At 44.0% G+C, this 26,453-nt stretch overlaps 1 protein-coding gene across 7 annotated transcripts in view; it reads left to right on the forward strand.

The window, feature by feature from the left end:
• Positions 1-26,453, forward strand: part of GRID2 (glutamate ionotropic receptor delta type subunit 2) — a 787,745-nt gene that overhangs the window by 668,893 nt on the left and 92,399 nt on the right. For all 7 annotated transcript variants that reach the window (XR_014501814.1, XR_014501815.1, XM_083398274.1 and 4 more), the window contains exon 14: positions 22,415-22,581. Coding sequence is in view for 5 of the 7 variants with exons in the window: in XM_083398274.1 (XP_083254400.1) it covers positions 22,415-22,581 (167 nt within the window). In the remaining 2 variants the exon portion in view is untranslated. The remainder of the gene's footprint in view (positions 1-22,414; positions 22,582-26,453) is intronic.

The raw sequence follows: 26,453 nt of genomic DNA on the forward strand, positions 1-26,453 counted from the left end.
ATTGTTAGACAGCAAAAGAGCTTTGATAAACACACTGTGAAAAGACTTGGGTTGTGACCCATTTGCAAATTATCTACTCCTGTCCAGTCTGGGATTTTAAGGAGCAAGGACCGTTGAACAACTCTGGGTTGAATGACTGTGGGTGGGTTTTCTTCAGCTGCTTTGTAGCAGATAGTTAACCTGCTTTCAGAATAATACCTGAGCCTGACTCACCCATGAAAGCTTGATAGCAATGGCAGGGACGATGCCTAATCCCCTGCCAGCTTTCCCAGTAGTCACATTTAGTATCTTACAACCTGTCAACACATCAGGGGGTGTCTTGGAAAAGCTGGTGCCTAAAAGCCTTGTTGCAAATAGTGTTCGGTTTGTTATCAACCAGCTAGAAGAATAGCCAGCTTGTGTATGTGGTGGTGGTGGTGGTGGAGTTATAATCCTCACTGTTTATTTTATTTTTTACATCTAGAGTATTCTTTTGGAAGAAAATACTTTCAAATCCTCTACATAATCTTGTTGGTCTCTAGTAATTTTCAACCTAACCGGAAATGCTGTCTTATTTCTCTCCATATTTTATCATTTGCAAAATATGTATATTGCTCCTTCAAATGAAATTCTAACTAAATTGTAAAAGTTAAATAAGTTTGCAGATATCTTTTTTTTATTATTTTGCATATCTGCCTGGCTGCATCAAAAGGAGCAGTGAGAGAGCTAGGCGAAGCTTCCTTCAGCAGCCAGATGCTATTAAAAATATTGTTTATTTCCCTCTTCTCTTCTCTTCCTGCCCCTTTCCCCTTTTGTATCATGCCTTGTAAACCATTAGCAACATAGAAAGCTGCCATACATATAAAATCCTTGTTCCATCTAACTTAGTACAGTGGTACCTCGGGTTACAGACGCTTCAGGTTACAGACGCTTCAGGTTACAGACTCTGCTAACCCAGAAATAGTACCTATAGTACCTCGGGTTAAAAATTTTGCTTCAGGATGAGAACAGAAATCGCGCGCTGGCGGTGTGGCGGCAGCGGGAGGCCCCATTAGCTAAAGTGGTACCTCAGGTTAAGAACAGTTTCAGGTTAAGAACGGACCTCCAGAATGAATTAAGTTAAGAGCCAGTGTGGCGTTAAGAGCGATAGACTTGTAATCTGGGGAACCAGGTTCGTGTCTCCGTTCCTCCACATGCAGCTGCTGGGTGAACTTGGGCTAGTCACACTTCTTTGAAGTCTCTTAGCCTCACTCGCCTCACAGAGTGTTTGTTGTGGGGGAGGAAGGGAAAGGAGAATGTTAGCTGCTTTGAGACTCCTTTGGGTAGTGATAAAGCGGGATATCAAATCCAAACTCCTCTTCTTCTTAAATTCTTAATCCGAGGTACCACTGTATTGTCTAGACTGAGTGGCAGTGGCTCTCCAAGGTTTCAAGCAGGATTCTCTCTCAGCCGAACTTAGAATCATAGAATCATAGAGTTGGAAGAGACCACAAGGGTCATTGAGTCCAACCCCCTGCCAAGCAGGAAACACCATCAGAGCACTCCTGACATATGGTTGTCAAGCCTCTGCTTAAAGACCTCCAAAGAAGGAGACTCCACCACACTCCTTGGCAGCAAATTCCACTGTCGAACAGCTCTTACTGTCAGGAAGTTCTTCCTAATGTTTAGGTGGAATCTTCTTTCTTGTAGTTTGGATCCATTGCTCCGTGTCCGCTTCTCTGGAGCAGCAGAAAACAACCTTTCTCCCTCCTCTATGTGACATCCTTTTATATATTTGAACATGGCTATCATATCACCCCTTAACCTCCTCTTCTCCAGGCTAAACATGCCCAGCTCCCTTAGCCGTTCCTCATAAGGCATTGTTTCCAGGCCTTTGACCAATTTGGTTGACTATGCTGGTGACTGAACCTGGGACTTTTTGCATGCAAAACAAATGCTGTACTAAACTACAGTCTTTAGCCCACTTCAAACTAATGTGAGTCACCTTGAGTGACATTTAAAGGATGGAGAGATGCTCTATTCAGACATTCAAGCAATAAGGGAAGCAGGAATGTGCATCCTGCATGCACCACCCAAATCCCCCCCCCCTTTAAGTGGGAAGGTCTGAAGTGTGCTTATAAGTATGTTTGGATGGATGCACTTTGAAGACTCTGCCTGTAATCAGGATCCTGATTGCACAGAGGCTTCAAGCTGAATTAGTCCAAATGCACTTAGAAACTCCCTTCAGAGCATCCCTCACAAAGATGTCCTGTGGAGACGGGGTGTTTGAGGGCAAGGTTTGTACACACAACCCCACTCCAGGAGCTCATTTTGAATGTCAGAAGAGAAAGGGAAGGATGGATGGATGGATGGATGGATGGATGGATGGATGGATCTGGACAGACAGGAGGTTACTGACCACTGTTTCATTCCCCTTTGGTTGCTGCTTCAGCTCCTCAGAATGTTTTTCATTTTTCTTCCTTGCTTTTACTGTTTTTGGCCTCTTCTGCCCTCACTGCCTTTTCACCTTGTTGACTGTAAAGGCCCATGTAGTTTGCTCATCACAGGGGTAGCTTTGGAGTGCTGTCTTCGTAAATCCCACAGAGTCACCAAAATCAAAGAGATTAAATGGCACTGAGGGCCAAAGAGGTCAAGGACTGTGAGGACCTAAAGAACAGGAATGGTGCAGATAAAAACAGCATTTTAGTGATGTAACTATTGGTGTGAGTTTAGGGGGCCAGCCTCAATGAAACCCTGGGCCCTTTCCTAAACCTTGTGATCCTGTATCTGCAAAGGTAGGATGTAGAAGAGGAAGTCTGCCAAACAAGGGAATGGCTTGGGCTGGCTAGCTAAGTACCACAATTTAGCATATGAAAAGAAGGTGCTCTTTTCCATAGAAATGAATGGGTGAGCCTTTCCCCCACCCCCCTCACATGTCTGGTACTCAGGAGAACAATAGCTTTTTCTTGTTTGAGAGAGCTGGAAGGTAGAGACAGAAACATGTCTTGCTGTGTGCTGGATCCCTGTGACTAATGGAGGAGCGATACTTGGGGGTGGGGGTAATGCTGTTTGTTATCCCTTCCATCCTTTGCTTAGGTTGTATATAAGTGTAAATAAAACCATATATCCTAAAGTGCCACAGACTTCCCTGGCTTTCTTTCCAAGGAAACTGAGCTATGCATAGGCACAGGCACCCCTGGAATTTCTCAACACTTGGAGTTTGGGGTGGCGCATAAGAATATACTTGTGACATATGTTCAGCAGTAGTGCATGCTATGAGAACAGTGTTTTTCAACAAACATGAAATGTGGCTTGTTGTTCTGACTCTCCTCTAGACATCCATATTCAAGTGTTTGGCATCTTTCAGAATTCGATTATGAAGTGTTGAGCCATTTTTTCTCCTCTCATCACTTCCATCATAGTAAATGAATGTTAATAGCAATTATGGATGTGAATGTGATAACTTGAAATTTTACTATGTGGTGGCTGTATCAGAAGAGCACCACATTATGCTAAAACAATAGGTGAAAGCATCATTTTATTATGATGTTCAAAAGTGATTGCAGAAAATGGGTTTTTCCACTTCTAATGAGTGAGGTCTGTTGTCACAAGAGATAGTTTCGAAGTGTTTTATGAACAGTGAATGCCTTTGTTATTTGTATGTTGGAAAATAGCCCTGCGGTGCAAAGAGTCATCGGAGTGATGAAAATATCCCTATGAACAGAAAACAAAACTACTGTATTCGCATTCACCCAGAGGAAAAAGGCACACTTAAATATAGGGAGAAATGAAAGGGATCTATATTGGTGTCACAAGCAAAATTAGGGCATGTGCTATCTAAAGGTGGGCCAGTTTTAAAAATACCACTTCCACCCCCTTGAATTTGAGAGGCTGCCAAATGGCAAGAGAGATGGGAGGGGAGAAGAGCACTCCCAAGGCTACTGCCGCGTGCAGCCATTTAATGACGGTGCAGTTTTATGCGATGATGTCAGGGGCACCACTGACATTCCCGCTAGGATGACCTTGATGAGAAAAGAAGCATATTTCAGTAAAAGCTTGTTGGGTGAGTGGCAATAACAGCATACATTCCAGGAATGGTGCCAGCTTTAGAAAGGTTATGTTTTTGCTTTAGAAATTCAGGAACGGCTGTTTAAAAATGTAAGCGATACTGTATGCACATTTCCACGATACCCCAATGGATTGCAGAGATTTTCTGACATTTTTTAAAAAACAACAACACACAAATCCCAGTACTAAAAGGCTAACAAATAAAGGCCAAACATGACATGATGAAACACACATTACCTGAGAATGTAAGTTTGTTGTGGGTTTGGGGTTACTGTTAATAGGACACATGGGAGCCCGGTTTTCTTCATCCCGTGGTGTATGCAGAAGGGCAGTTGACCATTTCCTCTTGATGAAATTCTCACCCTGCCACAGCTACTATTAATCCTGGACGTGGTGGGGGCCAAGAAAGCCCACATTTGTGCCGGTGGAAGTTTTGCTTATGGGGCTAATCACTGTTCCAAGAGGGGAATTCACAGAGGAAATGGCAGGGGAGGAAAGGGTTAATCTCCACCAACAACCCTTCCATGTGCACCACGTTCCTTAAGAAAATCAAGGACTCTTGTGCCTACTATTAACAGTACAGAGAAAAACAAAGACGACTGCATTTAGCAGCGCATTTAGTGCTTGCCAAGGTTTGCCAAGAGCTATGCAAGGGCAACATGATCCAACACAGAGTTAAGGGACTTGACAATACAAGCTGCAGTTCTGCAGCTGTAGCTAACGTAAATCTAACCTTATGAGCTGCATGGGTGGAAGAGATCTTTGGAACCATATGCAAATCTCTCTGCTGGGCTACCTGGAGGCAGAAAACATAACAAAACCCTCCTGCAGGGAATCAATTTGCCATTGTACACCGGTTAGGCATTTATTAGTCTGTTTGTCTCAGATTAACCCCATCCCCTACAAAATTTTGATTTGGGCATTATAGTAGAGAGAGGAAAGGGTGCATATTATGTCAAACAATTTGGCAGTGACAAGTGCATCAGAAAGGATGCAACTGTCTGCTTTGATGTGCAGCCCCTTGCTGGAAAATGATGCCTTACAGTGCAATCCTGTGCATATATCTACTGAATAGAAGGCAGGGTCAGCCCATGACATTCTGCTGCATGAAGGCCTTCTCTGCAGTGGCACCCCAGTTATGAAATGCTCTTGCTTGAAAAGTGCAAGTGGTGCCAACACTGATGACATTTGGGAACCAAGTTAAAACCCACTTGTTTGCACCCTGTTCTTTCCAGGCTGCCAGTACTAGTTTCTGCTGTTGTATCGAGTTTGTTAGCTACCTAAGATGTTGTAGGGTTGATCATGCAGTTGTTTCTTCTGTTGATCTTAGGTTTATTTTTATCTCTTTATCTCTTGTCTATGGTTGCTTTAATTGAGTTAATTGTAGCCTGCCCGGAGATTGTACAATAAAGAGCAGGATAAAAATACTGCACATAAACAAATAAAGAGCAAATGCTGCCCTACCTACTCCCCACCACCACAACTCATAGTACACCCACCTGCTGGTTCTGCATGTGATCCTGCTCCTCAGCTTTTGTCACAGTGGTGGCAGTGTGAATGCTGCTGCAAGGGACATCTTGCCCCCAAACCCCCAAACACTTGAAGGAAGGACTCTCCCTGTGGCATAGGGTCCTTGGAGCAAAACACTGGGATGACAGGCAAGATGATATTATCTTATTTATTTATTTATTTATTTATTTATACATACATACATACATACCCCGCCCACTCTGGGTGGCTTCCAACAAAATATTAAAATACAGTAATGCATCAAACATTAAAAGCTTCCCTAAACAGGGCTGCCTTCAGATGTCTTCTAAAAGTCTGATACAGTGGTTCCTCGGGTTACATACGCTTCAGGTTACATACGTTTCAGGTTACAGACTCCGCTAACCCAGAAATAGTGCTTCAGGTTAAGAACTTTGCTTCAGGATGAGAACAGAAATCGTGCTCTAGCGGCGCGGCGGCAGCAGGAGGCCCCATAAGCTAAAGTGGTGCTTCAGGTTAAGAACAGTTTCAGCTTAAGAACGGACCTCCGGAACGAATTAAGTACCACTGTAGTTGTTTTTCTCTTTGACATCTGGTGGGAGGGCATTCCACAGGGTGGGTGCTACTACCAAGAAGGCCCTCTGCCTGGTTCCCTGTAACTTGGCTTCTTGCAGCAAGGGAACTGCCAGAAGGCCCTCAGCGCTGGGCTTCAGTGTCCAGGCAGAATGATGGGGGAGGAGACACTCCTTCAGACATACTGGACCAAGGCCGTTTAGCTCCATAGTGCCTTAGGAGTGATGCCATCCACTTTCCTGCAACTGCAAAATCATCAACATCATTGAATCAAGGAATTAATAGAGTTGAACAATTCTTACTGTCAGAAAATTCTTCCTGATGTTTAGTCGGAATCTCCTTTCCTTGTACTTTGAAAGGAGTGGGAGAAAGCAAGCTTGTTCCATCTTCCATGTAACAGCCCTTCAGATATTTGAAGAGAGTTATCATATCACTTCTCAGTCTTCTCTTCAGGCTAAGCATCATCACAACAACAATAGCAATGACAAAACACTTTTGTTCAACTTTGAACAGTTTTGTTAAACTTTGCCACGGTGACAAAGCAGCAGCAGTGCTCCCCGGCAGCAGCCATTGGCAGGCGTGCCTAGGTCCCACACTCTCTTAGGGTGGGCAGGCAGACAGCAGCTGCAAGGGATGGACTGGTCCATGAGTTTGCAGGCAGCCCTGTAGCTGGCCACATGATGGCAGCATGCAGGTAGAAGAACGTCAGCTGTCATTCCTGTCAATCTGCCACCTGAGCCAAGGAGCTCACATTGGCTTGTGTAAGAACCAATCCTTATGGAGGATAAGGCTATCAACTGCTACTAGTCACAATAGCTATCTCTACCCCCCACTGTGGGAGACATTATGTCTATGAATCACAAGAGTGGAGCGTGTTGTGCTCAAGCTCTGCTTGTGGGTGTCCCATGAGCATGGTCCCATGTGTGGCCATTGTGAGGACAGAGGGGCCTCTGGCCTGATCCAGCAAGAATTCCAATGAATCCAATGAGACTTCCTCAAGTGTGTGCTTATAGTGTTGCAACCTTCCTATTGAGAAGCATGGTGCTTCTTCTTCACATAGCCTTCTTCATTCCAATTCACTGCATGAAGTAATAATTTCATGCTGCAATGTGGGCCATTTAAATCGAGAATTCTGCCATTGATAAACATGTCCTAACAGAAATTTCTGCCGGGGATGATAGAAGCCATTTTATTTCCATGACCACTTGAGCTATCCCTTGAAAGCAGGTTTCGCTGAGATGCTCTTTAGAACCACTGCTGAACCACAGCAGTAATGAAATTTAATGCTGAGTTACTAGTGAAGAAGTGTGAAAGCTACTGTGGTCCATTTCTGCCATAAATCTGCTGCTAAATGCTAAGCCCCACCACACAGAAGTGTCATCATATTGCACTTACATTATAAGAGTGTAGCTAAGGAACAGAAATATGCTTTTTGTGACTGGGTAGCATGATAATTGCTGAACTGGAAGAACAAAAGTTACATGCCTCTGATACCAGTTGCTGTAAATTACAGGAAGGGAGAGTGCTGTTGCCCTCCTGTCCAGCTTGTAGGCTTTCCATAGGCATCTGGTCAGCCACTGTGAGAACAGACTGTTGGACTGTCTGGGCCATTGGCCTAATCCAGCAGGCCCCTCTTCTGTTCTTAAGTTAGAGGATGCTTTTGCAATTGCTCAGATAGTCATACTGTCTTCCTAATTCAACCAGAAGTTCTATACTAGTTTGTTGTATTATGAGTTTGTGGCTGCCAGATCCCCCTAAATCCCTGGGTCCAGTAGCTGTTAGAATTTAATTGAAGTTTGGGGGGTTAAACAGTATATCAGACTCCTATTCCCTGGACTCATCTTCCTGTATTCAGGAAACTGCCTGGGAGATGAGCCATTTTTTAAAAAAGGAATGTGATGGCCCATTAAGAACTCCTAGGAGATGGTGCTTTGTGCCAGATGGTAAGTGTGTGAGGCTTCTCCTCCAGCTTCTACCGTGTTAGCTAGAAGGCAAAACTAGAGTTTACTTCCCTCCAGACTGGAGAGAGGGTCAGGTTTGGCAACCCTAGTGAGGTGTTACTTCCTTCTGATTGTATGTGACCTTTCCTTCCTGCACATTTAGCTCCCTGGCCCAGAGTTCCACTGTTAAAAGTAGTATTTCTTTTAAGGCTGATGAGTAATGCCAATGTTCACTCCAGTTTTCATTTTGGCTATGTATGTACGGGAGGACACTGAGTAACAGTGTTGAACAGGATGTCCTTGTGACTGCTTTTAGAGGCAGGCCTGCTGCCATTCATTTTAAGTTGATGAAAAATTTGAAGGCACATTGAAGGGACAATGGAACCATAAGCCTTTGAGAAACAGCAGGTCTAAATGCAAGGATTCTGGTATGTTGTCACTTGACCTTGTTTATTAAACAGTTGTATTAAATTTATTTGGACCATGATCCATACACACACACTCCTAGAGATCAATAGAGGACTTCCCTCTATTTAACCAGCCTTTTAAAGCTTGGAGTAAATTGCAAACCATGACTCAACAGAAGGGAAGGTGGGGCAGATTACTAAGTAGGAGTAAACTATTGGCCCCCTGTTGTAAGTAAAGGCCAGTCTGCAGTTATCAGCATGTGCATAGCTGATGATGGGGAGGGAAAGCAGGCTCCTAAACCATCCTGTGGAATGTGGTCCCAACATATTTAATACTTTTACTAAAGAAATTGCGATAGATGGCATGGCTTTCTACTTCAAAAATGTGGTGACTTTATAAATCAATTTCCTTCTAATAGTTGATATATAGTGGGGGGAATGTCTGAAAAAGTGTGTCTGAGAGTATCTTATCTGGGCTGCAATCACACTTTATTTCCTTCACAGCCTGCAGAAGAAGGAGGTCGAGATTAACATCAGGCCTTTCTCAGCTTGATGCCAAAGCATTGGTGGGAGGGAATAGTTTATTGCTTCTTCAGCTTCCACTTTCCTACTACGGGATGGTTGATTGGTGTATGTAAGTTCCTCCCTATCCCCCCAGGAATGCTTTTTAATCAAAGCAAACATACTGTGTGTATTCTATGGAGTATAGCATGGAGTGGCACATAAATAACTGGCAATATATCAAGAAGACTACAAAATACAATGCATCCATAATACAAGCAACAGATAAGCCTCTGTATAATACAAGCCTCTGTACTGCTACCAAGGGGCTTTGGCCTGGACATAAATTAGTGGGCCTGGGCTGTTCACGACCATGTCCGTAAGATGGAATGTCTTTGCAGTTGTATTTGTAAGTATGTTGTACACATGAATAAAAATAATGCACAACACCACAGTTTTCTCATATGCACACAGTCTCTCATACTTATATGAGGCCAGGAGCCAGATTGCTAGTGGGAAGCTGTGTGTTGCTTGTGTGGGGAAAGCCCCCTCCACAGTACCTCATTGCACCAGTGGGAGTGGGAAGGATTCTGTTAAGATACAGGCAACAGGGCAGGTTCTAGGCCAGAAGACCTGCGTGAGCGGGAGCACTGGCTGTATAAGCAGCATGTGAGCTAAGAGCTTTCTTTATGTATATGCAACAGTAACTGGACTCCTGCTGCCTCACTTACTTGTGGGTCTTTAGAGGGCTCTGATCTCCTTTGGAGAAGGTGCTATTGCTGGTATCCAGTTCTAGAGCAGTGCTGATTGAAGGGAGGCCTCGGGCTGCCAAATGGTTCAGGACCCATTGTCAACTCCGCCTTTGAGGTGTGGAGATAACTGTGAAGGATCCTGGGATGATGTGTATGTGGGGTCCCCCAGTATCAGTCTCGGTGGGTATGGTGTCTTGCTTATGGCAACCACAATCTGCAGGTTAGACTAACGTAATGTAAGTTATTCTTGGTAACATCTGATATCTGAGTTTCCAGGACAAGTGAGGGGAACCTCAGGACCAGAGGCAGCAAATGCGGCCATCCAGGCCTTTCTGTCTGGCTCTTGAAAGTCTCCCAGACCACATTCCTCATTGGTCCTGCTTTGCTCTCCAACAGTTTTTGCCCGGCTGGAATTCTGTCCTTGAACCCTGATAACGTTCTTGCTTGTCTGGATAGAAGATAGAGAAGGATGTGTTGAGTGTGTATGTGTTGGCTGCAGAAACCAGCCTACTGTACAAATGTTTGCATTCAGTACTCCATCCACTTTTGCTTTCAGCCCCACCCACCACAGCCTTTGGAACTTTACCCAGAAAAAAAGGAGATCCTGAGGCTGAAAGGTTTTCCTACCTTCATTTAGGATCACAGCTGAAATGCCAAAAGATTTCTGTGAGAGTGAATGTGCCCCATAAAGGAAAACAGAACTTGATGAACAGTTCCACCTCCTTCTGAACATGCCACACTACCCTCCATTGCTTACATCTGTTCTGGTTTCTGTTTCCCAAATCAAACAAGTTCATTGGGATGGAAGTCATAGAACTGAGCAGAGTAGCAAGCCTTCTCCCAACTGAAATCAAGTGTCAGCAGGTAGGATGGCATTATACCTTCGCATGCACCAAAAAGGGAATTGGACCATAAGAATTTTTACGCGTGGCCTTTCTTCTTGAGTGAGTTGTAAGGCAAAACTGGGGACCTGTTGGGACATAAAATATGGCAAAACATATATAAGAACAAATAAAAGCGCTTACAGAAAAGATGTATGGCACAGCCTGCCAAAATGAAGAACATAGATCACATAATGGATATAAAATGTGTCACATGGTGTAATAAACATCTGCTTGGATATAAATTTCACCAGGTTTGATAGATAAAGCATGCTGAAATTGGTATAGAGCAGGCGTCATGTAACTGATGGCATAATACAATACATTCTGATCCCAACATCCATCACTAAGGGTATGTTTGATAGAAGAAGGCTCAATTCCAGGAAGCCATATTATCTATTGTTGAGATACTTGTTTTGCCTCTGGTTTACAGCCAGAGATAGAAACCGACATTCCAACGCAGCATCATAACGACTGGTTTTGAGATATCTCCATACAGACACCATGATACACAAAACTACCAGATTTAAGCCAGTGTGCCCTGAAAAGGACAGGACATAGGAAGCTGCCTTATACTAAGACAGACCCTGGGTCCACCTAGCCACATTGACTGGCTGTGGATCACCAAGGTTTCAGGCAGGGGACTATCCTAGCCTTGACTGGAGAAGCCAGGAATTGAACTTGGTATCCTTTGCATGCAAAGCAGATGCTCAGTCAGTGATCCACAGCCTTTTTGTCAATAGATGCTTTCTAGGATCAGGGTCTGGGAGGTGCTTACTGAACTGAGGAACAGGTCTTGACCTGTACAAGGGACATCTGGTTCCCAATGAGTTATTTCAGTCATGCCCTATTGCTACCTCACAACAATACCATATTATAGTTATTGAGTGCTCTGGCCATAGGAAGAGGTAAAAGGAAGCTGCCTTTTACCATGTCAGATCCATTGGTCCATCTAACTCAATATTGTCTGCACTGACCAGCAGTGGCTCTCGAAGACAAAGCACATTCACAGCCTTATCTGAAGGTGCCAAGAATTAAACCAGGGACTTTTTGCATGCAAAGCGGATCTACAGGTAAGCCTGGGAATGCCCTTTGCCTGAAACCCTGGAGAGTCTGAATGTCACAGGTTTAATCTCTGGTATCTCCAGCTAAAAGGATCAGGCAGCAGGCAGTCAGAAAGACCTCTGTCTGAGAGCTTGCAGAGCTACTGCCAGGTAGAGCAGACAATATTTACTGAGCTAGATGGACAAATAGTTGAAGTGGTCTCATTTGGAAGGAACAGCCTAGCCCCATCTCTGGCTAGCAGACCGGCAGCTTCGGGGAGACTGGACCTTAACCTCCTTGCAAGAATATGCATGTGTGGAATGTTTATCAAAATTCTATTTCCGTGAGGTTTGGGAGGTTTTTTTAATTTAGTGCATTTAAAAGAAAACACACAAGCCGCTCAGCTACAGAGAGATATAGAGGGACATAAATCTAATAAACAGAATAAATAAAATGTAGAAGCCATCAGAGGTTCCTCTGAAATTGCAACCCACTGCCCTGATGGCTTGAGTCCTCCTTCTGAAGGCCAGAAAAACAGGCAGCAGGAGTGACTAGTGAGGAGGCACCACTGACTTCCTATCAGTAGTGTTGCTACACATACTGAGAGAAGGGAGGCAGTAGTCCCTCTACACACACCTGGTAAGCACAGCAATGCCACTGCTGGAAGACCAGGTGTGCAATGACATCCCTGCCTACCAGCCACTGCTGAAAGGCAGTCAAACTGCCTGAGGTTTGAATAGCTCTGGGAAACTTCTGAAGGCCACAAGTACTTCTGGACACTAAACTGAAACTGAACAAGAGTTTGCAGCTCATTCATCACTGTTTAGGGGAAATGCCATACCTCAGGCCTTGCATGCAGAAGGTCCCAGTTTCAGTCCCCAGCATCTCTAGTTAGGGTTGGGGTGGGGGGTGTCTTCTGCCTGAAACCCTGGAGAGCCACTGCCAATCATTGTAGACCACACTGAGCTAGATTGACCAATGGTTTGGCTCAGTATAAGGAAGCTTCCTAAGTTCCTACAGCAAAACATTAAAACTGAACTATTTTTTTAAAATGGAAACGAGGCTCTAGCTTGAAGGGAAAAAAGTTCTGGCAATTCACAACTGCACAAATCAAGTTTGCCCCATTGCTCTTCTGTTCATGCCCCCAGCAGCTTTGAAGAGTTCCTTTGAAGGGACTGGGAGTGAGTCTCAAGACTTAAGAGGAGAGCGATCTATGTGGGGAAAGCAAGTTGACACATGGGGCTGCTTTCAAGGAAGAAAAAAGGATCTGTACAGAATTTTGAAACTCTTTTGAAGTACCCTCAGATAACGCTGAAGATGTCAGACCAGGAGGTCGATGCAATCTTGGGTTATTTGTTTAATGGAATCTTAACATCTAAACCAGCAATGGCCACAGTCCAGTACAAAGTTAGGTTTCTATAACCTCATTGAATTCAAAAGACATAAGAATGCCTAATTCTGTGCTAGATTGTGTCCAGTTACTTTGGTGCAAACCTGGCAGTGTTTACATCAATTAAGGCTCCCCCTCCCCATAGCAAATGGGGATTTTCCTCAACACCACAGCTAGATAAGGGTTCCCCCTCCACATCTGCTGTTATACCATCAATTATCATTTTGTAGTAACTGGTAATTATGAAGTTAAATACAGTAGTGCCCCGCAAGACAAAGCCTCGCAAGACGGAAAACCCGCTAGACGAAAGGGTTTTCCGTTTTTCAATGCGCTTCGCAGGACGAATTTCTCTATGGGCCTGCTTCGCAAGACGAAAATGTCTTGCGATTCTTGCAATTTTTTTTCGCTCCCCACCCCCTTTTTCTAAGGCACTAAACTGCTAATAGCCTTTTAGCAGCTAATCCGCTAATCCCTTAAGCCTTTAATAGCCGCTAATAGCTGCTAAACCGCTAATAGCGCTAATCCGCTAATAGGGTTGCTTTGCAAGACGAAAAAACCGCTAGACGAAGAGACTCAAGGAACGGATTCTTTTCGTCTTGCGAGGCACCACTGTATTGTCTCTTGATGTTATTGTATCTTTGTTGGAACTAAGACTTCTTGTGGTTACTTTCATTTCCTATGTAGTTATATAAATTGCACCACAAGTCTCTGTTGGTTTCTCATCCAAAGTCTAATCCCGTAAAAACTGCCTTGGGAGCTTTTCAGCTCTGTGTGGAACAGCAGGCTACATATAACTACCACAGATGGTACTCAATGCTAGTCCTACTCAGAGTAGACCCATTAGCATTCATGGAGATCATAGAATTGTAGAGTTGGAAATGACCATGAGGGTCATCTAGTCCAACCCCCTGCAATGCGCTAATCTTTTGCCCAACGTGGGGCTCAAACCCACGACCCTCAGATTAAGAGTCTCTTGCTCTACTGACTGAGCTTACCCTAGCAGGATAGCAAACTTTGGTTAATTAATTTCAATGGGTCTAATCTGAGTATGATTTAGTTGAAAACTATACCATAAATCAGGGGTGTCAAACTCAAATTCACCGGGGGCCGCATCAGCAGTTTGGTCACCCTCAAAGGGCTGGTTCGAGTTCGAGTGTCTTCAAAGCCCATGACACCTTTAACAGCTGGATTAAGTAATGCAAAGCTTCTGGCTCATGGAACACTACACCTTGATTTCATTTGAATACATATATGAACATAAAAATTGTTTCCTGCTTGGCTTGGTGTTTAAGTTACACAAGATGTGCAGGTTTTAATTTTTCTCATTCCCCAATTTTTAATCGAGCATTTGTTTGGATTTCCCCCCCTTTGCTACCTACCCTAAACCTTTGAGGAGGGTGGGAACTGATGGCCGGACCCTGTAATAACATTGAGGGAAAAATTGCATGATGTGTAAATACCCTAAAAAATAAACCAATTCCTTATCAGCTTTCCCCCCATATATAAATTTTTGCAACGCACACCCTGCGGAAGCCGCGCCTGACGTTATTTACAAAACATGCACTTGCGTATCGAATTTGCTTTTGAATCACGAATCCCCAGAGGCGGAGGATGCTGTTCATTGGGCAGCGCGGAAACGCGCCTAAAGAAATAAATAAAGAAAAGCAAAGCAAAAGCACGCCGCCCCGAGTATTCACAGGGCGCGCTCCCGAAACACAAGCGCGCTCTCGGTCTCCCTCTCTCCAACGCACGCGAAGCCGGCTCTGCCCTTCTCCGCGTTCCACCTCGCGCAGGCGCGCTGCACTCCCGCCAGGACTTATTTCACCCCGGCGAGCCCGAAAAGAAGTTGCGAGCAGCAGCAGCGGCCTCCCATATCCAACCCCGCCCTCGCCGTGTCAAATAAGTCTCAGCTAGGTAGCTGGAGGAGGGGGAGGCCTGCGCCTGCCCCTGCGCAGAAGGGACCCGAGGCGCCCTGCGCGCGCACCGCAGCCCAAGCTTCCCTCACAGATATATATATAGACCAGACTACACGGGCCACATGACGAGGTCTGGCGGGCCGGATTCGGCCCGCGGGCCTTGTGTTTGACACCCGTGCCATAAATCTATGTGCATATAGACATTCAGCACATTCACTGTTGACCTTATGCCAGTGGCGTAGCGTGGGTTGTCAGCACCCGGGGCAAGGCAAGTAATTTGCACCCCCTAACCCGTGGATTTGCGCACCCTAACCTGTGGATTTGCGCCCCCTAACCCGTGGATTTGCGCCCCCTAACCCTAACCCCCAGATGTTGCGCCCGGTGCGGCCGGCCCCCCCTGCACCCCCCACGCTACGCCACTGCCTTATGCATCTGATGAAGAAGTGTGCTTTTTGCCAAAGAAAGCTCATGCCACAGGGATAGCTGCTGCTGCTGCTGCAACCAACTAACACAACTACTGTTCTAGAATGTGTTCCTTAATTCTTTCTGGAATGCATAGAAAAGGGAGGGGGTGCTGCATACAAATGTTTCATGGCTGGAAGCTGCTGACATCTAGAATGAGGTAAGTAAAACTGACACATAAAGACCTGATCAGAGACAAACTCCAGCACTGGGTAAAGCTGGTGTTTGTATGGAGGGAGAGCATTTTCTCTCTCCGGCATTCACTCATGTGCCTGCCTGGCCTGCAGCTGTGAGCCAAGGTAAAAGAGTATGTCATTCTATATTTCTGCCTGCAAAATGTATCTCTCTGATCTGCCTGTCTAATCTAACAGCATCCCTGAAGCACCACCGCTCTTCTTAACAGCAGTAAACGCTGTTGCAAAACACAAAGTGGTGGAATAGGAGGGCTGTGTCTTTTTTTCTTCATGGAACGGTTTAAAGCTATGAAAAACCTCTCTTTCATGTACCCGCAATGAATAAACAGAGTGGCCCTTAGTTCATCCAAGTGAATAGCTTGGAATCATGGAGGATAAGGCTAGGCACGATGGCTATGTTGTGCCTCCACGGTAGGTGGCAACAATGCTTCTGAATACCAGTTGCTGAAAACTGCAGGAGGGGAGAAGTGCTGTTGTGCTCGGGTCCTACTTGAGCTTTTCCCACAGGCATCAGGTTGGCCACCGTGAGAATAGGATGCCATTGGCCTGATCCAGCAGGCTCTTCTTGTGTTCTTAAGAAGGGGCAGAGCTCCATCATAGTGACCGTACACCCATGTACAGCCCATGTCTTCAGCACCTGCATGGGCTGGGTGTCGACCTTCTGATCACAGGAGCGCAGGAACAGCAGAGCACTGGAGCACTGTTCCTCTGGAACAGGTTGTGGTGCCGTGGACTCACAGTTGCTATTGTGAGCACCTCAAAAGCAGCAGAGTAACAGAAACAAAACTGTGGAGGTTTTGTTGCATACCTAATTCCCCCCCCCCCTACTGATTAAACAAATAAAAGAACATAACAAACATGTACGGGAGAGTCAGCTCTCTCATACTGCCATCCTGTCTCTAGACAGATCAAAAGGAAACAGGCACAGTGCTAGGGACAGAAGTCTGGAAGAGTGGTTTCCGCCCCCTCCTTTCTCTGAGACAGAAGGTGAAACAAACATGATCTGGTGATCTTTGCAATGAGAGGGATGAAAATACTGACACATAGATCACATGTTTTGCAAGCAGAGTAGTCCCAGGTTTAGTTCCAGTGTCAAAAGGCCCGAAGCAGCAAGCCTGGGAAACAGCCCTTTTGCCAACCCTGCTGGTAAAAGCAGACAATGCTGGGCTTCATGGGCTAATGAAATGACAGCACTGGGCTAGCTGGTCAGACTCAGTATCATGCAGCTCTATGCATTCATATCCTTGGCAGGTTGACTATTAAACCCATGATTCCAAGCTGTTTACTCTGTTGAACTAAGCTGTAAGAATGGGTAAAAATGGAACAGTATGGCATAGCACATCTGAACATCTAAATAAGTGCTGGGAATTGGCTTGACTACCTGAGGGAGCAGTGGCAGAAGCTAATGAAAAAACCATAGGAATGTTATCAGCACTTCTAAAATAAACTCATGCCAAGTCTTATATGAGCTTATATAGTCGGCTTTTGGAATTGATTTACTTGTTTGATTTATTTTATTGTAATGGGCAGGTAAGCAAATGTATAAATAAATAGTCATGCATTTCATGCTCCCCAAATCGAGTGCAGAGCCTTTGTTCTTGGAACAGCTCCAGCAGAAGTCTGGGATGGGGAATCTGTGGCCTCCAGATGGTGGTGACAGTCCCTGTCAGCATGGCCAATGGTCAGCAATGATGGGAAGTGTTCAACAACATCTAGAGAACCACAGGTTCCCTAACCCTTCTCTAAGTAGAATCAGCCTGGCTCTGTGTGTGGCAGCTATGTTTCTTAAGTGTAGGGGAGTCCTAGAACATGTCATTGACACCCACTCATTGTGGACATGCTGATGTATCACTAGTGGCGTGCTTAGACATTTCCGTGGGATGCAAATAATGCAAAATACATCCCATTATAATGGCAACTCCTGCCGAGTTGTCTGAGACAAACAACAACAACGGGGAGTCAATTAATTTGGCTAGATAATCACTGTACTGTCTTCACTTATGTCCAGTGAACTGGAAAAGCAGAGGTGGCCTTTATGAACTCATGCACTCACTGGTTGGTTTTGTGATAATGGAATGGGAGATTTTTATCTTATTCTCAGACTTTCCATTCCATCCCCACCTCACCCCCGTTTTTGCAGCCTCTCCCTGGTGGTAGATGTGTTAATGCTAGCAAAGTGTGGTGGAGAGACAAAGGGTATGGTTTGTAGTGCTAATGCTTTCCATCCTGATTGACTACAAAGTCATGATTCCTGCTGAATGACAATATGCTTCCTTCATGCCGATCTCGCTTTGCTGCTCCTGTGTGCTCGGGAGGTAGCGTGTGCTCCACATTCCAATTTGCTGCCACCCTGAAATGCCATTATCTCCACACGAAATGGCAATATAATGATGTGGAAATGTAGAATTCAGGAATACAAATCTGCCATGAGCAGTGAGTGATATTAGAATGATTGAGTTCCATCTTTAGCAGGTTTCCTTTTCACATGCAGTTGCTGGGTCACACAATAACAGAGCTGACTAAAAGGGAACTTAAAGTTCATCTACTCTAGCCCATTTTACAGAGACCCAGTTATAAAAATGCTATAGGTAGCAAGAATAATCTGGGTTTCGTTCAGTTGAATATATTTCATTCAGATATATCTGCAGTATAATTTAACAAAACTTGATCACAGACTTGGAATTTAAACCCTTTGCTTCCCAGTCTTCTATGTGTGGCCACTCAAGGCTGCCTTGTCCCTCCATGACATCAGAGCAACCAGGCCAATAGCAATATCTCAATGATGGGCAGGGAACCTGGGGCCCACCAGATGCTGTTAGACTCCCAACTCCCACCACCCCCAGCTAACATGGCCAATGGTCAGAGATCCTTGGAGTTGTAGTTCATCAGCATAGAGGGGTTAGGGGAGTTAGAAGTATATTAATTTGCTAGCTGAAGTCTGGGCAATGGTTTTTACCAGTAGACAAGGATAGGTATAAAGAACAGCTTCAGGCATTGGGTAGCAGCAGCCAGTGTTTCCAATAGAATGGTTTTCACCAGCTGCAGGTCCAGCTGCCCCTTTCATCATAGTTTCAGTCTCAACAATGTACATTCAGTGGTACCTCGGGTTAAGTACTTAATTCGTTCTGGAGGTCTGTTCTTAACCTGAAACTGTTCTTAACCTGAAGCACCACTTTAGCTAATGGGCCTGCTGCTGCTGCTGCACCACTGGAGCATGATTTCTGTACTCATCCTGAAGCAAAGTTCTTAACCTGAAGCATTATTTCTGGGTTAGCGGAGTCTGTAACCTGAAGCGTATGTAACCTGAAGTGTATGTAACCCGAGGTACCACTGTACACTGTGTTTTTTTTTAAAAAAAATGGCCAGTATGATTGAGTCCATAACACTACAAAGTATTTGCACCATGCTCTTGCTAAACATACTCGGAGCACTCATACACTGCATCCCAATAATTCTTGTCATAATCCTTTAAGATACAGGACGGCTCTGTTGTCTGCCCACTGCAAGTGGGGTTTGAGGATAAGAGGCAATAATTTGCATAAGGCCAAAAATGAGGTGACATTGGAACCATGGGCTGCTAGCTCATGGCTCCTGTTCTGATTTTGAATTTCCATGCTAGAGATCAAAGCCAACAGTTGTGGGGAAACCAAGTGAGAAAAAAGGACAGAGGCTGCGTCTAAATCCTTTGTCCAGGACAGCAAAGTATAAGACCGCCATCTTCCAAAATCCATAAACAGTTATTGACTGATTGACTGTATTTCTAGTCCACACTTTTCACTAAGGAGCCCAGGGTAGCATAGAACATGGTCAAAATGATAATCAACTAGCAGTCTCGTACCATGCATTGCTTAGGAATTCTAAGCAACCAAAAAAGCAGTGCAATTTTGAAAGGTTCTATATGCTGTCTTTCTATTCCAAATGGTGTCCAGTTGTATCCAAACATAGCTGAAAACCTGCTACTTGATCTCATAAACCGAAATGCAAAATTTGGTTATGATAGCTTCAGAGGTGTCTGAAAGCATAGTAAATGGACAAACCGCTTTCCAAAATATAGGTTTACAGGTAGATTATTATATAAACCAATACAAACATTTTAAAACAAACTAATATCAGCTAAAATCAATTTCTAGTATTGAGGAGTGCCAAGACATCAAACCCTCAACCACGCTGCTGCAAAGGCCTTGACAAACAAGTGCATCTTCAATTGATGTCAAAAATTCAGTTAGGTAGCCGTGTTGGTCTGACGCAGTCGAAATAAAAATAATTTAAAAATTAAAAATTGTCCAGTAGCACCTTATAGACCAACTAAGTTTGTTCTGGTTTAAGCTCTTGTGTGCATGCACACTTCTTCAGATACACTGAAGCAGAACTCACCAGACCCTTCTACATAGTGGGAGGGTGGGGTGGGGTATTTCTCAGAAGGGTAGTAGGAGATGGGTGATTGGCTCAATATGTATGGTAAACAAGTGTGGCATAGTTTCTTTGCATATTCAGTGGGATAAGTGGATTGTAGAGGGTTCTTAATTCTAAGACCCATTTACCATACCCATTGAGCCAATCACACACGAATGCACACGAAAGCTTATATGCAGAACAAACTTAGTTGGTCTATAAGGTGCTACTAGACATTTATTTTTTTCAACTGATGTCAGTTTTTTCAACTTATCTTTAATGATGTGCAGGACAAACACAGCATTATGGGGAGGGGATTCAACAGTCAGGGTGCCACCACAGAGAAGTACCTACTCCACCTGACTGGGCCATGTTAGTGTCAGAGTTAAGCTTGGTATGAGTCTTTACAGCTCTCCTTATTTCTGCATCTAAAATTTCTCTCAGAAACATTTCTTCAGCTCTAAATGGCCATGCAGAAAATACAGTTTCTCTCCAGGCTTGCTTTGTTTACTTAAGAAAAGATGTATTGCTCTTGGGGGTGGGGTGGAGAGTAACACATCCCAAACAAAAGTGTCTCCTGTGTGTTACATCTTAGAAATGAGGAACTGGTCTGAAGAAGCACTTCAGTAACTCCTGTATGTAAACAGATTTTGCAAATATCATCTATATCGTCAAGCATGATATAATGATACCATGTGATTTATTATTCTATTTAGTCTGTGTATGAGTACTTCCCCCCCCCCCCCGTTCCCTTTTGGTTTGCCTGGCCCCAGACAGCCTGTTTTGTATTGTTTCTTTTATACTTAGCTGTTACATATTTATTCCATGTTGACTTTGTACATTTAATGAGCTTGTTTCCTTTGGAGACGGTGTAATTGGTTGGAGGTATTGAGGAGAAAGTGCTGTGTGGGACTAGGGAGAGAAAGAAACATGACTTCTCCAGGCAGCCAGAGAAAAGGCGGTGTGTAGAAAATCAAGCTGGTGCTCTCGATGCTTGACTGACTGGTGGAATCACTTAATGGAAGAGCAGAACTTATATGTACGCCGCTGGGGAATACAGGGAGAATGTGGGGAGATGGTACAGAGTTGACAATCAGCTCATTTCTCATTCTTCCATTGCTTTTCAATAGGAATTTTCATTTTTAATCTAAGGGCAGAACTACACTTTACAAAGGACACAGAGCTCCTACCAAAATTGGAAGTTCTGTGTGAGGTTGGCCTCTACCCCTGCATAGCCCGGAGCATCTGTTCTGCAAGCAGAAGGTCTCTGGTTCAGTCCCCAACATCCCCCGGCAGAGAACCCTGGGGATCCACTGGCAGTCAGTACAGCCAATACAGAACTAGATGGAATAATGGTCTTACTTGGTATCAGGCAGATTCTCCCATCATGTCTAGAGTGTGATAAATCTTGTGCTTGGGTATCATTGTGATGCATGCTTTTCCAGGCTTGTCAGTGAAAGCCACAATTGGAGGCCCTAAACAGAAGGCATAATAAATCATACCCTCCAACACGCCACAGAGGAAAATCAAGATGCACGCCTTTCAGGGCTCTTGCAGGAGCATAGCCCCCCTCCCCCCGGCATCTTTGGGGGCCATGCTCTTGCAGGAGCCAAAACAGGACATCCCAGGATCCAACCAGAAGCCGAGATGGCTTCTGTAAATTTGGAATATTCTGCTCAAAGCAGGACAGCTGAGTGGTATGCTAAATGACTTGGGGCCCAAGTATTTAAAGAAACACTAGCTTTCCCAGATCCTTAAATCAGAGGTTGAGTCCCTTCTCATTGTCCCACCACTGGGAAAATACATTGGGTGGTGAAGCCTTCTCAGTAGTGTCCTGGTTGTGGAATTCCTTCTCCCTGCACATATGTCTATTGCTGACATTTTTGGTGCAAAAACCTACTTGATTGCCTCTTCATTTATGGGATGTTAGCTGCCATTGCAATTGGGAGCTGAAAAATAGTTGTTTTTTACCATGTTGTCACCCACCTTGGAATCATTTGATGATGGACTGGCTAAATATATGTATTTAATAATAAATAAGTACTGGAAGCTACATCCAAGAACCTATGACAATAGTAGTGTTTCTTAATATTGCCCCAAACCATGGTTTGAAGGCACAAAGTGCAGCTACCTTGCTGAAGCAGAAGCAGATTTAGATCTGGTCAGTGCCTGGATGGGAGACCTCTTCTGTGGAATCCCTACATGCATAATCTTGAGTTCCATCATGGAAAAAAGGTGGGGTGTAAATTAGGCGAATAAATAAATATGCTTCTGTATTGCAGGGAGCTTCTGACAGGGGTATCTATTCATCTTTTTATACACTGAAAATGGTGCTGGAGAATATCTACCCTCACTCAGCCTGATCAGCTTTTAGAGGGTATATAATTTTTACCTCTTCTTGGAGTGAAATTTCAGCATTTGCTTTCCTTTTTCTTCTCCCCCAACCAGGTCAAATATGGAAACTATGCCTTTGTGTGGGATGCAGCAGTTTTGGAATATGTTGCTCTGAATGATCCAGATTGTTCCTTCTACACTATCGGAAACACTATTGCAGACCGAGGCTATGGAATTGCCCTTCAACATGGGAGCCCTTACAGAGATGTATTCTCACAAAGGTAAATTTTGTGTGGGGGTGGAACCAGTGATACGCCCATCTTCTTCTTTTTACTGGGAGAAAATACATGAGGCTAGGCATGAAATTGTGTGTTGTCATGTGTGGCTTTATTTCAGGAGTTTCTGTAAAAAGTGAGGGGAGGGGAGACAAAAGCAGTGCGATTACATTAGAACTGGGGCTGCACTGCAGAGGTCAAGAACCCTGAAGCTGGCTGATATTACACATCTGGGAAGCAGATCATGACAGCTGCATATAGTCATATTCAGAGACAGGGTTCCTTTTCCTTTTTTCTAGAATGAAATAATTTGTTTTAAGTCATTCTGGTCCAGATTTAGTAGTTGATGTCATCCAGTATGCTGTCTAATACAGCAAATGCTTTAGAGATTATGTGGATCATATTCTGTCCTACCAGTTTGTTTGCTTTTTAAAAAGTAATAACCTACCTGGGTGTTTGAAGAAAACAGAAGAAGTAGCTCGGCTAAATAACATCCATTTTGGAATAATGTGGAGCGATCAACAAATTAAGTAAATGGTGGCGGGTGGGCCACACAAGACTCACTTCAAACTCCAGATATGACTTCCCTAGAGAAAGTAAAGGTTTTTTTTTGGGGGGGGGGCTGGCAGCAGGGAGTCTTCTGATGATCTCTAACAACAACAACACAGTCAGTGTAGGGCATACAACTGCAAATGAAGATGCACATGAATATTGGTAACAGGACTTCCTTCCGTAGAGAGGTTGTATTTCACTTTGGGAACCCATTGGAGAAAGCATAGAACCAAGGGGCATAAATGCAATACTGAACTCACTGTTGGTCACTTCTAGTTTTATGGGTCTCTTCAAAAAGAAGACACTCACCATCTTCATTAACTTCTTGCATTTATAAATTTAGCAAGCCAGTTTTTGAATGCAGTTCTGCTCTTGTCCATTTTCACACCTTAGCACTAAGCTACAGAATAGATTTGTAGCTGTCGTATCTACTTAGATGTTGCCTACTATTGAGGCTTCTTATAATCTCATTGTAATAACAAACAAAAAAAATGTGGATAATACTCCACCTGAAATAATCAACGCATTGTTTTCATAGAAATCTGATTATGTTCACTCTATGGTGACAGCTCATCCTGGAAAGCTGACCATTCTGTTAAGTTCCCACAATGGCTTGGCACAACACTCCATTGGGTTCTCTAGAGCTCTGTGGCGAATTTCTCATGGCAGGCAGCTTCCCAAACCCAGCTGCCATCAGAGAAAGTGGGCAGGCAAGAGTGCCAAAGCAGGCATCAGCGCACCAGTGGACCCTGGCAGGTGCATGAAGGTATCAGGTGGTGCCTGTGGTCAGGGTTCAGAATTGCCATGCCTGTGCTTTGGTATTAGGTTATATTTTTTAGACCTTCTGCTTCTTCTTAAGGTATGCATTCTCTGAAGAACTTCCAGATGCATTTCAAAGGCTCCGAGAGGCCCCCTAACTTCACATTGTCTAAGTGAATCTTATTCAAATTTGTGGAGCTACAAATACTATGTTCTGACAGAATCACTGGTCCTATTTTCTCCAGTCATGTTTGGAAATACCTTTATATTTTAATATGGCTCTTTCCATATCCACACAAAACTGTTGCTAAATGTAAGCACAGTGTGGAGGAATAAATGGTCTATTCCCAACCACTGAAGATCCAGCTTGAGTAAAGTTCTGACTGAAGAGTTCTGCTATTACAGCCCTACTTTCTCTTGTCCTTGTCTTGTTGGGTTTTGGGTTTACAACATCCAGCAGAATTATATATTTGCTTTGCTGAGTTTTCTTTTGCACTGCCTTCATAATGGTTGTGCCTCATTATGTCAAAATGAATATGCCTCATTCTGGCTCCAGCCTCTATTTGTATTCACTCTTCTGTGTGCATTCGTCAGAGCTTTGTGCAGCTCTGTCAGACAGCTAGGCAAGAAATAATCAGCACTTCAGCTGTAAGCATCATTCATAGGGTTTGATTTAAATTACGCCTTGCAGAAATGCTTGTGTGCTTGCTCATGAGTCTTTCTGAACAATGGTTATTTTGACTGTGAAGTTTTTAAAGTTTTCATTTAATCCACAGTGGCTCAGTTCACACATCCTGACAAAACATGGTTTGGTGGGATGTCTGAATTGACAAAGCGCAGTTTAAGATTGGCTTGCAAACCAGAATCAGAAACTGTGATGCGGTAGTGGAAGTATAGAAGCAGCTCCATGTCATGATTATACATTTTGGAAACTCAAATCATGGTTTGGGTTACAATAAACAACAATAATATGCAAGCCATAGTTTGTCATTGTTTCTGAACTGAGCCATTCATAAAGATGAGCATTGGGTAATGAATGGAAAATAGAAAATTCAGACAACTGCGGACTTCTTGCATACAGAAAGATCTAAGGGGTTGAATGTATTTTCAAAGACGGTAGATTACTGACTGCCCTAACAGATTGGTACAATCTTCCTTCTGAGTACAACAAAAGAGATAAATTCAACATAGAATCACCATTGTCCAGGCTTTGATTATCCAGAATTCTTTATTATCTGAATTCATGTCTGTTTATACCCTGCCCTTAGACGTGTGCCTTAGCATATCTTCTGCAAAGCCAGATTAACATTTTTGTAATGTGTTCCTCACTTCAGGCATCAGTACACCCCATACTAAGCAATCATTTGTCTTGGCATTAAGGCTGTACACTATGTCACTATGAGTCACATAGACTATGCCTGCCTATCTGCTGTGCTGAATAGTGTGGATGTCTCCGGGCCCACTCAGTTTAAATTATGCTGTACTTTATTTGGTTTTGTTAACATTAATTTCTAGAAAATTCATTAAAAGCCAGCAAAAGGCATATCTTGCTCTGTAAAGGTAAAGGGACCCCTGACCATTCGGTCCAGTCGTGGCCAACTCTGGGGTTGCGGAGCTCATCTCACTTTATTGGCTGAGGGAGCCGGCATGTAGCTTCCGGGTCATGTGGCCGGCATGACTAAGCCGCTTCTGGCAAACCAGAGCAGCGCACGGAAACGCCGTTTACCTTCCCGCCGGAGCGGTACCTGTTTATCTAATTGCACTTTGACGGGCTCATGATCTGACATAATTTTAAGACTTCTCACCTGTTACTAATATTCCCAGGCATAGGTGGCAACTTTTTCCTTTTTTTAAGGGAAATTCCCTTATTCCGAATTGGATTCCTCGCAAGAAAAGAGGAAAGTTGACAGCTATGTTCCCAGGCTGTCCTGTCCCAAGACTCTTGCATATGAAACAGCCAGTCCTCCTTACCAATCACAGTTCTAATGTTGTTCTGCTACAAAGAAAATAAATGTGATGGGGGCAGGTAGTTTCAAGCAAAGTGACCCTCTTAAGGGGCTTCGTGTGTGACCTTCTAAGAAGTTCTAGCTAGAAGGACTCCATTACTATGAAACATTTGTGTAATTTTGCCAGGATGATTAACACATTCAGGGCTCTAACCAGGTATGCCTTGGGCAGAAATCCCAGTCATACTGAAGGAAAACCCATTGCCGACATCTTAAGAGTCAAAAATCACCAATTTGGAGATCACCCAGCCTAACCTCCAATCACATAATGTTATTTACGTATGATGGTTCCTACAACAGAGATTGGGGGTCACTTTTCCATCTGAGCAACCTTCAGGATGACATTATGGGGGGCATGTTTAAAGGCCCCCTTCCTCTGTAGTGTAGTCTAGAAAATAATCTGGAGGTTTCCAGTTTGCACCCAGAAGGAATTGTCTTCCAGTGACAAGTTCCACACCTGGATGCACAGATGTTTGGCAGATGCTTAGATTCCCAATTAAAAAATGGTTCTGCACAGGGTCACTGGTAAATGGCACCCACATGTGCAAAACTGTACTTTTT

The sequence above is a fragment of the Podarcis tiliguerta genome (assembly GCF_965153285.1).
Source record: "Podarcis tiliguerta genome assembly, chromosome: 9".
In the NCBI taxonomy this organism is placed as follows: domain Eukaryota; kingdom Metazoa; phylum Chordata; class Lepidosauria; order Squamata; family Lacertidae; genus Podarcis; species Podarcis tiliguerta.